At 33.3% G+C, this 15,425-nt stretch overlaps 1 protein-coding gene across 1 annotated transcript; it reads left to right on the plus strand.

The window, feature by feature from the left end:
* Positions 1-4,255: 4,255 nt before the first annotated feature.
* si:dkey-204f11.64 (uncharacterized protein LOC100537752 homolog) lies at positions 4,256-12,112 on the plus strand. The gene is made up of 3 exons (XM_059348283.1): positions 4,256-4,428; positions 11,493-11,621; positions 11,752-12,112. Exons 1-2 carry the CDS (start codon positions 4,336-4,338, stop codon positions 11,616-11,618), a joined length of 219 nt encoding a protein of 72 aa, XP_059204266.1. The 5' UTR covers positions 4,256-4,335; the 3' UTR covers positions 11,619-11,621; positions 11,752-12,112.
* Positions 12,113-15,425: the final 3,313 nt, after the last annotated feature.

The raw sequence follows: 15,425 nt of genomic DNA on the forward strand, positions 1-15,425 counted from the left end.
AATAATAATATAATAATTTGGTATTGCCTCGCGGGCCAAATAAAATTACACTGGGGGCCAAATTTGGCCCGCGGGCCAGAGTTTGACACCCCTGTCCTAAATAAACAAATAAACAAAATAAACATAAATGATCCAGATCATATCTACCAGGTAACTACCAACCTCCTGAGACAGATCAGACAGTCTTCTGAGGGAGAAAACCAACAACCACTGTCGTATCTTAGAATCCTCTTTGAAAGGAACGCTGATGTAACGCCAGCAAACAACCACACACCAGATAAAAAACATACACCGGAAGAAACTACACACCAGATAAATAACATACACCGGAAGAAAACTACACACCAGATAAAAAACATACACCGGAAGAAACTACACACCAGATAAATAACATACACCAGAAGAAAACTACTCACCGGATAAAAAACATACACCGGAAGAAACTACACACCAGATGAAAAACATACACCGGAAGAAAACTACACACTCGATAAAAAACATACACCGGAAGAAAACTACACACCAGATAAAAAACATACACCGGAAGACAACTACACACCGGATAAAAAACATACACCGGAAGAAAATTACACACCAGATAAAAAACATACTGGAAGAAACTACACACCGGATAAAAAACATACACCGGAAGAAACTACACACCGGATAAAAAACATACACCGGAAGAAAACTACACACCGGATAAAAAACATAACCGGAAGAAACTACACACCGGATAAAAAACATACACCGGAAGAAAACTACACACCAGATAAAAAACATACACCGGAAGAAAACTACACACCAGATAAAAAAACATACCGGAAGAAAACTACACACCAGAAAAAAAACATACACCGGAAGAAAACTACACACCGGATAAAAAACATACCGGAAGAAAACTACACACCAGATAAAAAACATACACCGGAAGAAAACTACACACCGGATAAAAAACATACACCGGAAGAAAACTACACACCGGATAAAAAACATACACCGGAAGAAAACTACACACCGGATAAAAACATACCGGAAGAAAACTACACACCGGATAAAAACATACCGGAAGAAAACTACACACCGGATAAAAACATACCGGAAGAAAACTACACACCGGATAAAAAACATACCGGAAGAAAACTACACACCGGATAAAAAACATACCGGAAGAAAACTACACACCGGATAAAAAACATACACCGGAAGAAAACTACACACCGGATAAAAAACAGATACCGGAAGAAAACTACACACCGGATAAAAAACACACACCGGAAGAAAACTACACACCGGATAAAAAACATACCGGAAGAAAACTACACACCAGATAAAAAACATACACCGGAAGAAAACTACACACCAGATAAAAAACATACCGGAAGAAAACTACACACCGAATAAAAAACATACCGGAAGAAAACTACACACCAGATAAAAAACATACCGGAAGAAAACTACACACCAGATTTAAAACATACACCGGAAGAAAACTACACACCAGATAAAAAAACAGATACCCGAAGAAAACTACACACCGGATAAAAAACATACACCGGAAGAAAACTACACACCAGATAAAAAACAGACACCGGATAAAAAACATACCGGAAGAAAACTACACACCAGATAAAAAACAGATACCCGAAGAAAACTACACACCAGATAAAAAAACATACACTGGAAGAAAACTACACACCGGATAAAAAACATACACCGGAAGAAAACTACACACCAGATAAAAAACAGACACCGGAAGAAACTACACACCGGATAAAAAACATACCGGAAGAAAACTACACACCAGATAAAAAACATACACCGGAAGAAAACTACACACCAGATAAAAAACATACCGCAAGAAAACTACATACCGGAAGAAAACTACACACCGGATAAAAAACATACACCAGAAGAAAACTACACACCGGATAAAAAATATACCGGAAGAAAACTACACACCGGATAAAAAACATACACCGGAAGAAAACTACATACCGGAAGAAAACTACACACCGGATAAAAAACATACCGGAAGAAAACTACACACCGGATAAAAAACATACACCGGAAGAAAACTACACACCAGATAAAAAACATACCGCAAGAAAACTACATACCGGAAGAAAACTACACACCGGATAAAAAACATACACCGGAAGAAAACTACACACCGGATAAAAAATATACCGGAAGAAAACTACACACCGGATAAAAAACATACACCGGAAGAAAACTACATACCGGAAGAAAACTACACACCGGATAAAAAACATACCGGAAGAAAACTACATACCGGAAGAAAACTACACACCGGATAAAAAACATACACCGGAAGAAAACTACACACCGGATAAAAAACATACCGGAAGAAAACTACACACCAGATAAAAAACATACACCGGAAGAAAACTACACACCGGATAAAAAACATACCGGAAGAAAACTACACACCGGATAAAAAACAGACACCGGAAGAAAACTACACACCAGATAAAAAACATACACTGGAAGAAAACTACACACCGGATAAAAAACATACACCGGAAGAAAACTACACACCGGATAAAAAACATACACCGGAAGAAAACTACATACCGGAAGAAAACTACACACCGGATAAAAAACATACCGGAAGAAAACTACATACCGGAAGAAAACTACACACCGGATAAAAAACATACACCGGAAGAAAACTACACACCAGATAAAAAACACACACCGGAAGAAAACTACACACCAGATAATACACACACAAAGAAAAAAAAACGACACACTGGATAAAAAATAAAAATAAAAACACAGAAAAAAACTGATGCACAAGATAATAAAACCTGAATTTTGAATCACATAATTTGAATTTGTATGGTTCAATTTGAATCATTGCATCGAAAAAACTGAATCTGAATTGTAATTTGAAATTGAATTTATTAGTTTGTAACTGAAACATTCAGTTCTCACAATTCAAATTCAGTTGGCAAAATTTAATTTAAATTTTCTGCTACGAACATCCGGGTAGTTCAGGCAGAGCAATCAAGCACAGAAAACGGATGTGCTGATCGGCTGAAGAGGCGCTCTGTGTTTCTGCGCTCGATTGCTTCTCAATAAGTTAGAATATCATGTAAAAGTTTATTTATGTCAGTAATTCAATTCAAAAAGGTGAAATAACACATTATATAGATCCATTACACACAGAATGAAACATTTCATGTCTTCATTTATTTAATTTCTTCTTCTAATTGTGATTATGGCTTACATTTAATGAAGAGCTAAAATTCACTGTCTCAAAAAAATAATTAAATATTACAAAAGAACAATTTTAAAAAGTCTGTTTAATATGTAAATGTTGTCCTCTGAAAAGTATGTCCATCTTATAACGACCTTTTATCTCAAAATTATGACTTTTTATCTCATTATTTCAACTTTTATCTCATTATTTCAACTTTTTTTAATCTTAAAATTATGACTTTTTATCCCGTAATTTCGATTTTTTTATCTCATAATTTTGACTTTTATCTCAAATGTAATATTACAAAAGACAGACTTTAAAAAAGTCTGTTTAATATGTAAATGTTGTCCTCTGAAAAGTATGTCCTTCTTATAACGACCTTTTTTATCTCAAAATTATGACTTTTTATCTCATTATTTCAACTTTTATCTCATTATTTCAACTTTTTTTTTTAAATCTTAAAATTGTAACCTTTTATCTCATAATTTCGACTTTTTTATTTCATAATTATGACTTTTTATCTCATAATTTCAACTTTTTTATCCCATAATTCCGACTTTTTTTTATCACATAATTTCGATTTTTGTCTCAAAATGTGAATATTACGAAATACCAGCTTTAAAAAGTCTGTTTAATATGTAAGTGTTGCCCTCTGAAAAGTATGTCCATCTTATAACGATTTTTTTATCTCAAAATTATGACTTTTTATCTCATAATTTCAACTTTTTATCCCATAATTTCGACTTTTTATTTCAGAATTTCGACTTTTTTATCTCATAATTTCGACTTTTATCTCAAAATGCGAATATTACAAAAGACCGATTTTAAACAGTCTGTTTAATATGTAAATGTTTCCTCTGAACAGTCTGTCATCTATATGAGTCAATATTTGGTTGACTTGAACTAGTGAAATGAACTTTTCATCATATTCTGATTTATTGAGACGATCCTGTATCTTCTCTTCTCTTGTGAAATAGCGATGGAAGTGAGTGACTAGTCTTTTTATTTTGAAGGTTTTGAGCGGAAGCAGTGTTCCCTCCCAGCCCCGTCCAGGGAGAGACCAGCTGGGGGGTCCGGGTCGGTCCCAGTCTGATCCGGACTCCGTCATGTCGAACAACAGCGCCGCCAACAGCAGCCTGGTTCTGGCCCAGAAGGCCGTCAAACAGCTGCGTCTGGAGGCCAGCGTCCGCAGGATCAAGGTACCACATTAGTATTATTATTATTATTATTATTATTATTATTATTAATAATAATAACAAACATCACTTTAACACTCTGCTGTGCGTCATACCAGCTTTTACGCGCATCATCCGCTTTAATGTACCGCGTGTTTTATTCCATCTCTGTCCATGAACACAGTTTAATATTAGAGATTTACTCCACTTATTATTATTATTATTATTGTTATTATTATTATGATAGAGCCCTGCTGCTGTCAGCTGAACTCTAAAGTTTCCATGTCTCATTTAGAGCATCAACTCTTTTACAGCAAAGTTAAAACCACCTCGACCAGCTCTAACATGACTTTACTCACGTTTTTGCAGAATTTTTTTTTATTTTTTTATTTTTTTTTCGAATTTTGCAGTGTGCATTCAGTATTTCAATGCATTTTTTTCACTTTTGTGTTTAATGTTTTTGGTGTGTTTTTGCATTTTTTGTGTGTGATGTATGTGTGTTTTTGTGTGTTTTATGTGTTTTTTGTAATTCTATTGTGTTTTTTATGCTTTTTGTGTGTTTTTTGTATTTTTTATGTGTGATTTTTGTGTGTCTGTTTATGTTTTTTGTAATTTTATTGTGTTTTTTTATTTTTTTTGTGCTTTTTGTATTTTTTGTGTGTGATTTCTGTGTGTTTTTGTGTGTGTGTGTGTTTTATGTTTTTTGTCGTTTAATTGTGTTTTTTGTCATTTTATTGTGTTTTTTAATGATTTTTGTGTGTTTTTCTGTGTGTTTTTCTGTTTTTTTGTGTGTATTTTTTGTCATTTTTTTGTGTGTTTTTTGTCATTTTATTGTGTTTTTAAAAAAAATGTTTTTGTATTTTTTGTGTGTGTTTTTGTGTTCAAAATGTTGATCCAGCAAGTCAAAATGAATCAATAATAATCAGGTCATATAGGGGAGGTTGTCCTGAAAACAATGACACCAACATGACATGATGAACACTTTTTAAATGTTTTATATACAGTCAAAAACCAGCAGAATACCCCCAAACTCCAAAGGGTTAATATTTATCATAGTGTCTGACTCTTTTGGAAAACTTTGTGACATTTTATCTCCACATAGTCGACTTCTACCTTTATTAGAGACAGTTATAAATAATTAAAGTTGCTGATGTTGGAACAGCTGGATGAGTTTAGAACCTGCAGGGTTCTCCTCTACCAGTCTGAACTGATATTCTGTGTGTTCGATATAAAAGTGTGATCTGTGAGAACACACTGAGGCGTTTGTGTCTCTGATAGAAGTCATGTGAAAGTCAGAGTGTAACTTCCTGCTGAGCTCTCACACAAACTTGTTTTCTTCTGCTTCTGCAGCAGAAACACTGATATCTTTGTTGATTGTGCTGCTGTTTGACTGCTCAGATTGTTGGCTGGAGACTTTTTTAGACCACAAGTCTGAAACTAGAGGTGGAACGTAACTGAGTACATTTACTCTAGTACTCTACATTACACTGTAAAAAATGTCTGTAGATTTTAGGGTGAAAAACTGCTAAACCATGACAGTAACAGACGTAAAATGATAAATGAGTTAATTCAGTTTCAGTAACAATGAAACACTGTAAATGTATAAATCGGACAAAACAGGATTTTTTACATTTTAAAAAAATGTGGTAAAAATCCTTTTTCTAACTGTAAAATGTACTAAACACCATATCTCTAACAGAAATATTCTGTAATATTTAATGGTAAAATCTTTAATTTATGCTGCATTTATTAAGTATTTTCTGGTCAATTATATGGCAGAACAGCGTTTCTTTTGATGGAAAAACTTTATTTTTTATGGTAAAATATGGAATAAAATGTCAATCTTAAACGTGAAATCAACAGTGTTAATATCATTTTACCGTAATATTATAAAAAGGTGCACCGTATTTATTACGGTAAAGTTCTGCTGGTTTTTACCATAAAAACAACAGTTTTTTTTACAGTGTTGTACCTTTATACTTCTACTTCACTACATTTATCTGACAGCTTTAGTTACTTTACAGGTTGGGATTTAACATGAAAATCATGATAAATTTAAATTGATTATGCATTTCTTTTAAATTAAACCTCATAGGAGTATATTAAGTAGGTCAGATGAGTCCTATCTTGTTGAAAATTAAACCGCTGCTTACATTAATGAATATAAATCACCAATAATATATTTAGAATATATAAAACAATCTGAGTGGGTTCATTCTGCATAACAAGTACTTTTACTTTTGATACTTTAAGTACATTTTGATGCCATTTTTTTATCGTAAAAACAACAGTTGTTTTTTTTTTACAGTGTACAGTGGTGGAAAGTAACTAAGTGCATTTACTCAAGTACTGGTCTTAAGTACGGTTACGAGGTACTTGTACTTTCTTTGAGTATTTCCATTTTATGTACCTTTATACTTCTACTCCACTACATTTATGTGACAGCTTTAGTCGAGATTTAACATAAAAACATGATAAATTTAAAGTGATTTGACATAATTTTTCATTACACCTCATAAGAGTATATTTAGTAGATAAAATGAGAATTAAAACACTTCTTACATAAATGCATCAATACAAATAATCTAATAATATATTTAAATATATTTAACAATGAAAAAACATTTTTTTAAAACATATGATCAATTTAAAATGTCTATGCATTTTTATAGATTAAACCAGGGGTTCCCAAACTTTTCTATGCCAAGGCCCCCCAAATAGCATTAGCTTCTGGCCGGGGACCCCCAAACCCACCGACAATGCTACAAAAAAACGAGTCCTCCACGGCAGGGCTGTTGGTCTTCTCCTTTGGTCTTTTTGTTGTCAAAAACCTGTCCATTTTGCGCTAGCTAGCTACACGCTAGCTTGAGGAGCAGAGCAGCTTGATAACAACGATCTACACAGATTATGATGTCGTCATGCCGAATTTGCAGCTGAACTTGAGAATCCGACGATTACGGCAGTTTACGTATTGTACGGTTCAGGACAAATGGTTATTAAAAAAATAAAATAAAAAAATAAAAAATAATTTTATTTTTATTTTTTTTATTTTTTTTTCTCATCTTCCCTCCAATTTTCTGAGACCCCCCTAGCGGCCCCCCAGGGGGCCGCGGCCCCCACTTTGAAAACCACTGGATTAAACCACAAAACAGTATATTAAGTAGTTAAATAAGGCCTATAACTCTAAATAACTTTCTAAATGCTGCTAACATGAATGTTCCTTTCCACCACTGGTGAAACTTTAATGTTTTTAAAAGATCACCAACCTTTAGACTGGAAACTTGTGATATTTTCATGATGGTTAAATCTCCTGATTAGAGAGATTCATGAATATTTAAAGCAACAAGCTGCAACATTTTCATATCAAGTCTGTCATATCAATTATGTTTCCAATGAAACTGTCTTTCAACTGTTCTTTCTATCTGAAATTAACAAAAACATTTGATTATTTAACATTATAAACGGCATAATTTCAGCCAGTTCATAAAAAGCTTTTAAGTTGATTTGCATAACATCACATAACACTTGACACATAACACCCTTCATCGGGCGAAGAACCGTATTTGGTCACTTCAGCGGATATCCAAAGTAAAAAATAAAAATATTTCGAGAAAAAAGTTACAAATTTACTAGAATAAAGTAGCAAATCTGCGTGGAAAATGTCACAGATTTACGAGAAAAAAGTGGGGAAAAAAAACACTTTTTTCTCGCAGATTCAGCACTTTAAATCTCAGAAATCTGCACATTTTTTTCTCGTAGATTTGACACTTTAATCTTGTAAATTTATTTCTCAAAATATTACCCCCCTCCCTTGGTCCGTATGTTTTTTTTTAGTTTTTTTTTTACACATTCTGGCTGTATGTAATATCCTCTAATATTCTCTAGGGTTGAAATTTGGAAATGGCAAGTATTTCAATGAGTGCCCTATTAAGGGTTAATTGGTGACTCTAAATTGCCCGTAGGAGTGAATGAGAGCGTGATTGTCTGTCTTTATCTGCGATAGTCTGGAGACCTGTCCAGGGTGGACCCCGCCTCTCGCCCAATCTCAGCTGGGATCGGCTCCAGCCCCCCGAGACCCGAGTGCAGATAAGCGGTTAAGGATGATTAATTAATTAATTAATGAATTAATTACCTTAATAATCCCACAGTGGGGAAATTCAACCTCTGCATTTAACTCGTCTTTTTAACACACAAGTGAACACACCAGTCAAGCAGCAGTGGGCAGCACATTACTGCGCCGGGGAGCTCAACGAATTAATGTGTTAACACAGGGGTGTCAAACTCTGGCCCGCGGGCCAAATTTGGCCCGCAGTGTAATTTTATTTGGCCCGCGAGGCAATACCAAATTATTATCTTATTATTGTACTATAAAAGCTGACCCACCGGTATTATACGGCGCATTTACAACTAATACTACAAATCCCACAATGCCCTGCTGTTGTTTTGGCGCGTCAATCAGGACAGGACCCAGAAACGCTCCTCTGTGACAGTCGTCATAGCAACCTCAAGCTAGAGCTGTCTCCCAGCTACCCCTTCCCAAAAATGGAGAAAAGAAAGGCAGAATTTATTAACCTGTTGAAAAAGTTTATTTTGATATTTAAATCAGAAGGATGCAAATAGAAAAGAGGCATACGATTTTTATTGAATTTTTATTTAATAAATTAATGACATTGATGTGTTTTTTATTTGAAATGTGATTTTGCATGTCTGCACTATTTTGTTATATATTGTATGTTTATAAGCGTTGCTGGTTCCATATTTAATGTTAAAGCAAAACATGTTTGGTAGATATTAAAAGGTTCATTTGTTCAATGTTGGCCCGCGATTTTATTCAAGTTTTATATTTTGGCCCATTGTGTATTTGAGTTTGACACCCCTGCGTTAACATGATAATAATGCGTTTACTTGCCCAGCCCTATTTTTTTTAAATGTGTGTGTGTGTGTGTGTGTGTGTGTAGTAGCTGCCTGAGCTCCGCCAATGGGCAATATTGTAGGATATGTGGATGAAATGTACTCTTGTGTAAATTGAACTCTGGTAATTTTGTGTCTTTTTTGACACATTCTAAATTGATCATATGTTTTTTTAAATGTGTTTTTTTTTTATTTTTAAATATATTTTAAATATATTATTAGATTATTTGTATTGATGCATTTATGTAAGAAGTGGTTACATTTTCAACAAGATTAATTTGACCTTCTTAATATACTCTTATGAGGTTTAATTTAAAAGAAATGCATAATCAATTTAAATTTGTCTTTTTTTTTTATGGTAAATCTCGACCTGTAAAGTAACGAAAGCTGTCAGATAAATGTAGTGGAGTAGAAGTATGGTAATACTCAAGTAAAGTACCTCAAAATTGTACTGAAGTACAGTCCTTGAGTAAATGTACTTAATTACTTTCCACCACTGATTTTAGCTCCACTTGCTGTGGTTATACTTTGCTTATCGACTTATGTCGTGAAAAATTAATATTCCGTAGAGAAAAGTAATAGCACACCGATCCCGATCAAACCGCACGTTTTGATATATAATTTGTCCTGCAACTCTTCAAGTTGTAGGACTAGTAGCGGGACGAAATTGCGTCCGGAAGAGGAAGAAGAAGAAATCCACAGTATAACAGTAGTGCAGCACTGGTCCCTACAGATATTGCTGTAGGGACCAGTGCTGGGGAGATTGCCCCGTGGCCCTAATAATAAAAAAGCACAAGTCAAACATAGCATAGTTAAAAAGTAAGGGCAGTAGAGTAGAGCAAGTGCTAAAGTTAAGAGAAAAGACAATACCACCCCAAAGGTGTAGTGAGGATGAGCTGGGACAGTCCCCTGACTCTGAGCTCTTCAGCTCCCACTTTTTGTGCATCCCAAGGATTTTCGGGATGTAGAATCCAAGTGGGCAGTGCTCGAAACCTCCTTTGTTGAGGTGGCTGCCAGTTATTGGTGCCAGTCATGCCAGATACTGAAGAACCTGCTGGTGGGTACCAGTGGTGAAGGAGGTTGTCAAAGCTGAAGACAGAATCATTTCAAGCTTCGCTGGATATATATTTATATAGCCCAGAATCAGAAATAACAGATTTGCCTCAAAGGGTTTTACAGAGTGTACACGGTGTGACACCCTCTGTCCTTAGACACTTTGAGTTTCACTTTCTGGAACGATTGACAAAAAATATTGATCTTTTTCATGATATTCTAATTATTGAAGATGTAGCTGTATGCAGTATATGTACAGTATGTCCCTTATTGGTTGATGGAGGACAGTGAACCTGTGGCTGGCCTTACAGCTCATTGTTAAATCCAAACCAGCTGTGTGTTGTATGTGTTGTCTGGTTAACCCATTGAGGCCTGAAACTTCCTGTAAAACCTCTGGGCGATTTTAAAATCAGCCCCTAAAACCTGAAGTTTTTCTGTAATTCCAACAGAAGTGTCAACGCTTCTACTAAATAATAGATTTTTCAGCCTCTGTAGCAGATAGAAATGACATTTAAAGAGTACTTGAGAGTAGGGGTGTGCCATATCGTATCGTTCACAGTAATATCGGTATATTTTTTTTATGGTTCAAAAAAATGCATATCATGATATTGGCAACGTTCTTACTTCTTGATGTAGTGGCTTACTCCTTGTCGCTAAACACGTGCAGCTTTCAAAATAAGAGCAAAGTCTGTTAAGAGAATCCACCACAGAATTCCAAGAAGACTGTCAAAATAAGATGCCTTAAATAAAACATACAAGAACCTTTATTCTCCTTTACAAAATTTCATTAAAATATGCCCCTGGAACCCGTAAATGGTTATTTTTATTATTTTCTCATACTCAAGAGTCAAGAGTACATTTTTTTGTATTTGGCAACTGTTCAAACTACATGTTAGATTTTTAATTATTTACAGACTAAAAAAAAATCATATTTTCATCTTTTTAAGTATTTCCTAATATCGTCAAGAATATCGTTATCGCAAAAATAGCCTGCGATATCATGATATTCTTTTAGGGCCATATCGCCCAGCCCTACTTGAGAGCTCATACAAATACTACAAAACGACGTATCCGCCTTCCAGGCTTCAATGGGTTAAACCAACGTTGTGATATGTGGACTGCAGGTTTCTCAGGCTGCTGCAGAACTGAAGAGCTTCTGTCTGCAGAACGCCCACAAAGACCCTCTGCTGACCGGGGTCCCCTCCAGTGATAACCCCTTCAGGCCTCCCAAGTCATGTGTCCTGCTCTGACATGTGAGTGGAGCTCAGCTCTCTTTCATTTATCTCTAGATATTTTTAGATATTATTTTTCATGGAGCTGCTGAACAATGAGCTGCTGACTGTCATCGCTGCAGGATAAATAAATGTCTTCTTCTGTTTTTAGGGCCGAGGATGGAAACACTCTGTCATGTGACCTGCTGCCTCTGGAGATAAACACATGAGCTGTTTGTTTTATCTTTGACTGCGTTTTCACTGTAAAATGTCTTTGTGTAGCCTGAAAAACACTCTATGAATAAAATTTATTATTATTATTATTATTATTATTATGCTTGAGCAAGATACTGAACCCCAAATGTCTCCTGATGCTTTGTTCATCTGTGTGTGAATGAAGTCCTGATGGTGGCAGGAGGCAGCAGTGTGCCCTGGTAGCCACTAAACCAGTATGAATGTGTGAACGGGTGAATGAGTGTAAAACGCTTTGGATAAAAGCTCCACAAAAACCAGATCAAACAGTAAATCTAAAGGTCTAAAACCAGATCAAACAGTAAATCTAAAGGTCTAAAATCAGATCAAACAGTAAATCTAAAGGTCTAAAACCAGATCAAACAGTAAATCTAAAGGTCTAAAACCAGATCAAACAGTAAATCTAAAGGTCTAAAACCAGATCAAACAGTAAATCTAAAGGTCTAAAACCAGATCAAACAGTAAATCTAAAGGTCTAAAACCAGATCAAACATGAACTGCTCGGGCCAGTTCATCACTGCTGGCAGCTTTACTTTATCTGGTTTTAAGAGTTAATCTCTTATTCTAAGTGTTCAACATGCTTATTTCTAGATTTAATAATCTTAATTTAATAAATCTTGTCAAGGTAAATTATCTGTCCATGCAGCAAGATCATTTCCCTCAGATTTACTGTTTGATCTGGTTTTAGACCTTTAGATTTACTGTTTGATCTGGTTTTAGACCTTTAGATTTACTGTTTGATCTGGTTTTAGACCTTTAGATTTACTGTTTGATCTGGTTTTAGACCTTTAGATTTACTGTTTGATCTGGTTTTAGACCTTTAGATTTACTGTTTGATCTGGTTTTAGACCTTTAGATTTACTGTTTGATCTGGTTTTAGACCTTTAGATTTACTGTTTGATCTGGTTTTAGACCTTTAGATTTACTGTTTGATCTGGTTTTAGACCTTTAGATTTACTGTTTGATCTGGTTTTAGACCTTTAGATTTACTGTTTGATCTGGTTTTAGACCTTTAGATTTACTGTTTGATCTGGTTTTAGACCTTTAGATTTACTGTTTGATCTGGTTTTAGACCTTTAGATTTACTGTTTGATCTGGTTTTAGACCTTTAGATTTACTGTTTGATCTGGTTTTAGACCTTTAGATTTACTGTTTGATCTGGTTTTAGACCTTTAGATTTACTGTTTGATCTGGTTTTAGACCTTTAGATTTACTGTTTGATCTGGTTTTTTTTATTGTATCTTCTCTCTTTCATGTCTTGAATGTCGCCCAAAGCATAAAAAACCTTTTGTAATATTGATCCACTCTGTGCTACCTTTGAGCAGAATGATTACATACATAACTGGGTAGTTTATAGTTTATTTATATAAAACACTGGACTGTATTTGTTTTTCTGTTCCACAACAGAGTTCAAGATTCAACATGTTTTCTATTTACCAACAGCTGTTTTTGAGATATTGATTCCTTTCATTTATATTGGAGAAACAGAAGCCTTTTAAATGTCTTTAATCATTAATTTTGCATTCATTAGGCATACTGTACATCATTTATGAGGCAAAAGAAGAAACCTATTGTAGGGAAAAGAGGAAACGCTGTAAATTGAACACATGATCCAGATCATAAAGTCTGAACATCTCCTCTGGTGTTTATTGTTATTAATCAGATTTAAAGTCTGAAGCTGCAGGCCTCAACATTATATTTGAAGAATACCAACAATATTAATAACATACACGTCGCTCATAAAGTTGCAATAAAAATATTTGACCTCTTTCCATGAAATGATTGTGACAATGTGATTTATTCTTTACAGATAAAATGTTTATTCTCAAAACTTTATCAATCAATCTCTTCCAAATATATCAAAATGAAACCACAGTTAACAGGATTATGTCTGAAAACAACATTATTCACATTGTTTTCTTCCTCATCACATAAATCATGTTTTAGTTGGGATTTCAAGAGTGCTTTTTTAAATGTTGCATATTAAATAATCTGTGTTTGAAACATAAACCTGACCTCGTGTTCTTGTTCTTTGGGTGAATAGAGCATTTTATTTTAATATAATAATATGTTACTGAACACTGAGAAAAACATGAAGCTCACCAAGTATTTTCTTCTTCTATCTATCAATAGTATCTTGTTATACTATATACCTATATATAGTATCTAATTATATTGTTTTGAGTATAATTTACCTGCTGACCATAGCTTTATGTGCTTATTTAATTATTATTATTATTATTATTAATATTATTATTATTATTATTATGTGCTTATTTTATTATTATTTTTATTATGTGCTTATTTTATTATTATTATTATTATTATTATTATTATTATTATTATTATTATTATTATTATGTGCTTATTTAATTATTAGTATATTATGATGTGCTTATTTAATTAGTAGTATTATTATTATGTGCTTGTTTAATTATTAGTATATTATTATGTGCTTATTTAATTATTATTATTATTATTATGTGCTTATTTAATTATTAGTATTATTATTATTATGTGCTTATTTAATTATTAGTATTATTATTATTATGTGCTTATTTAATTTGTATTATTATTATGTGCTTATTTAATTATTATTATTATTATTATTATTATGTGCTTTTTAAATTATTATTATTATTATTATGTGCTTATTTAATTATTATTATTATTATGTGCTTATTTAATTATTATTATTATTATTATGTGCTTATTTAATTATTATTATTATTATTGTTATTATTATGTGCTTTTTTAATTATTAGTATTATTATTATGTGCTTATTTAATTATTAGTATTATTATTATTATGTGCTTATTTAATTATCTTATTGTGTAAAGACTTGTTTTTAGGATTGACATTGTGAGCTTTTTCATGCTTTTCAATCTATTCAACTGTTGAATATGGTGAGTTTTTTATTTAGTTTATTAAGCTTTTTTCACAATAAAACAGACATACGGAATCCCCACCCCATAAAGTATAAATAAATAAATATATAGATAGATAAGTATTAATAATAATGATAAATAGATGAGTAAATTGAGACAATATAAGTTAAGCATGATGTAAAAGAGGATATATATAAACATAAAAAGGAGAGAATTTTACAGAAAACAAAAAAACAAACAAGCAAGAAAAAGGTAAAAAAAAAAGTTTTTACCTAAAATATATACTCCAGTTGAGAGTTTTAGTTGCATGTAGGTTAAATTATATTTCAAAACCATTTTCTATCACCAAAACGTGCTCGTTTCAAGTATTTCTGGATTATTTTAATGTTACAGTCGGGCTTTTCAAGCCACAATTGCTCAAAATAAGTATTTATATATATAAAATTGGATTTATTTCAAGCTAAAAAATAAATTGAATCAAAAATACTGAAGTGGGAGTTGCCCATCCCTGATTTATAGCTTAAACCAGTAGTTCTCAACCTTTTTGAGTCGCGACCCCCAATTTAACCTGCATGTTGTCTGTGACCCCCGCTCACTGAACACAATCTCAAACGCACAGTTCAGATCATACACACTCAGTTGATACGACCTATTTTGGACAAATAATGAAGCACAAAATGACCCAAAAAAGAAACATAATGACCA

The sequence above is a fragment of the Centropristis striata genome, chromosome 13, assembly GCF_030273125.1.
Source record: "Centropristis striata isolate RG_2023a ecotype Rhode Island chromosome 13, C.striata_1.0, whole genome shotgun sequence".
Taxonomy (NCBI): Eukaryota; Metazoa; Chordata; class Actinopteri; order Perciformes; family Serranidae; genus Centropristis; species Centropristis striata.

Bases quoted from the DNA above. Each gene is read 5' to 3' on its own strand.
- si:dkey-204f11.64 (XM_059348283.1), top strand. From the start codon at position 4,336: ATGTCGAACAACAGCGCCGCCAACAGCAGCCTGGTTCTGGCCCAGAAG. The intron at 4,429-11,492 runs GTACCACATTAG...TGTGGACTGCAG, and splicing joins CCAGCGTCCGCAGGATCAAG to GTTTCTCAGGCTGCTGCAGA.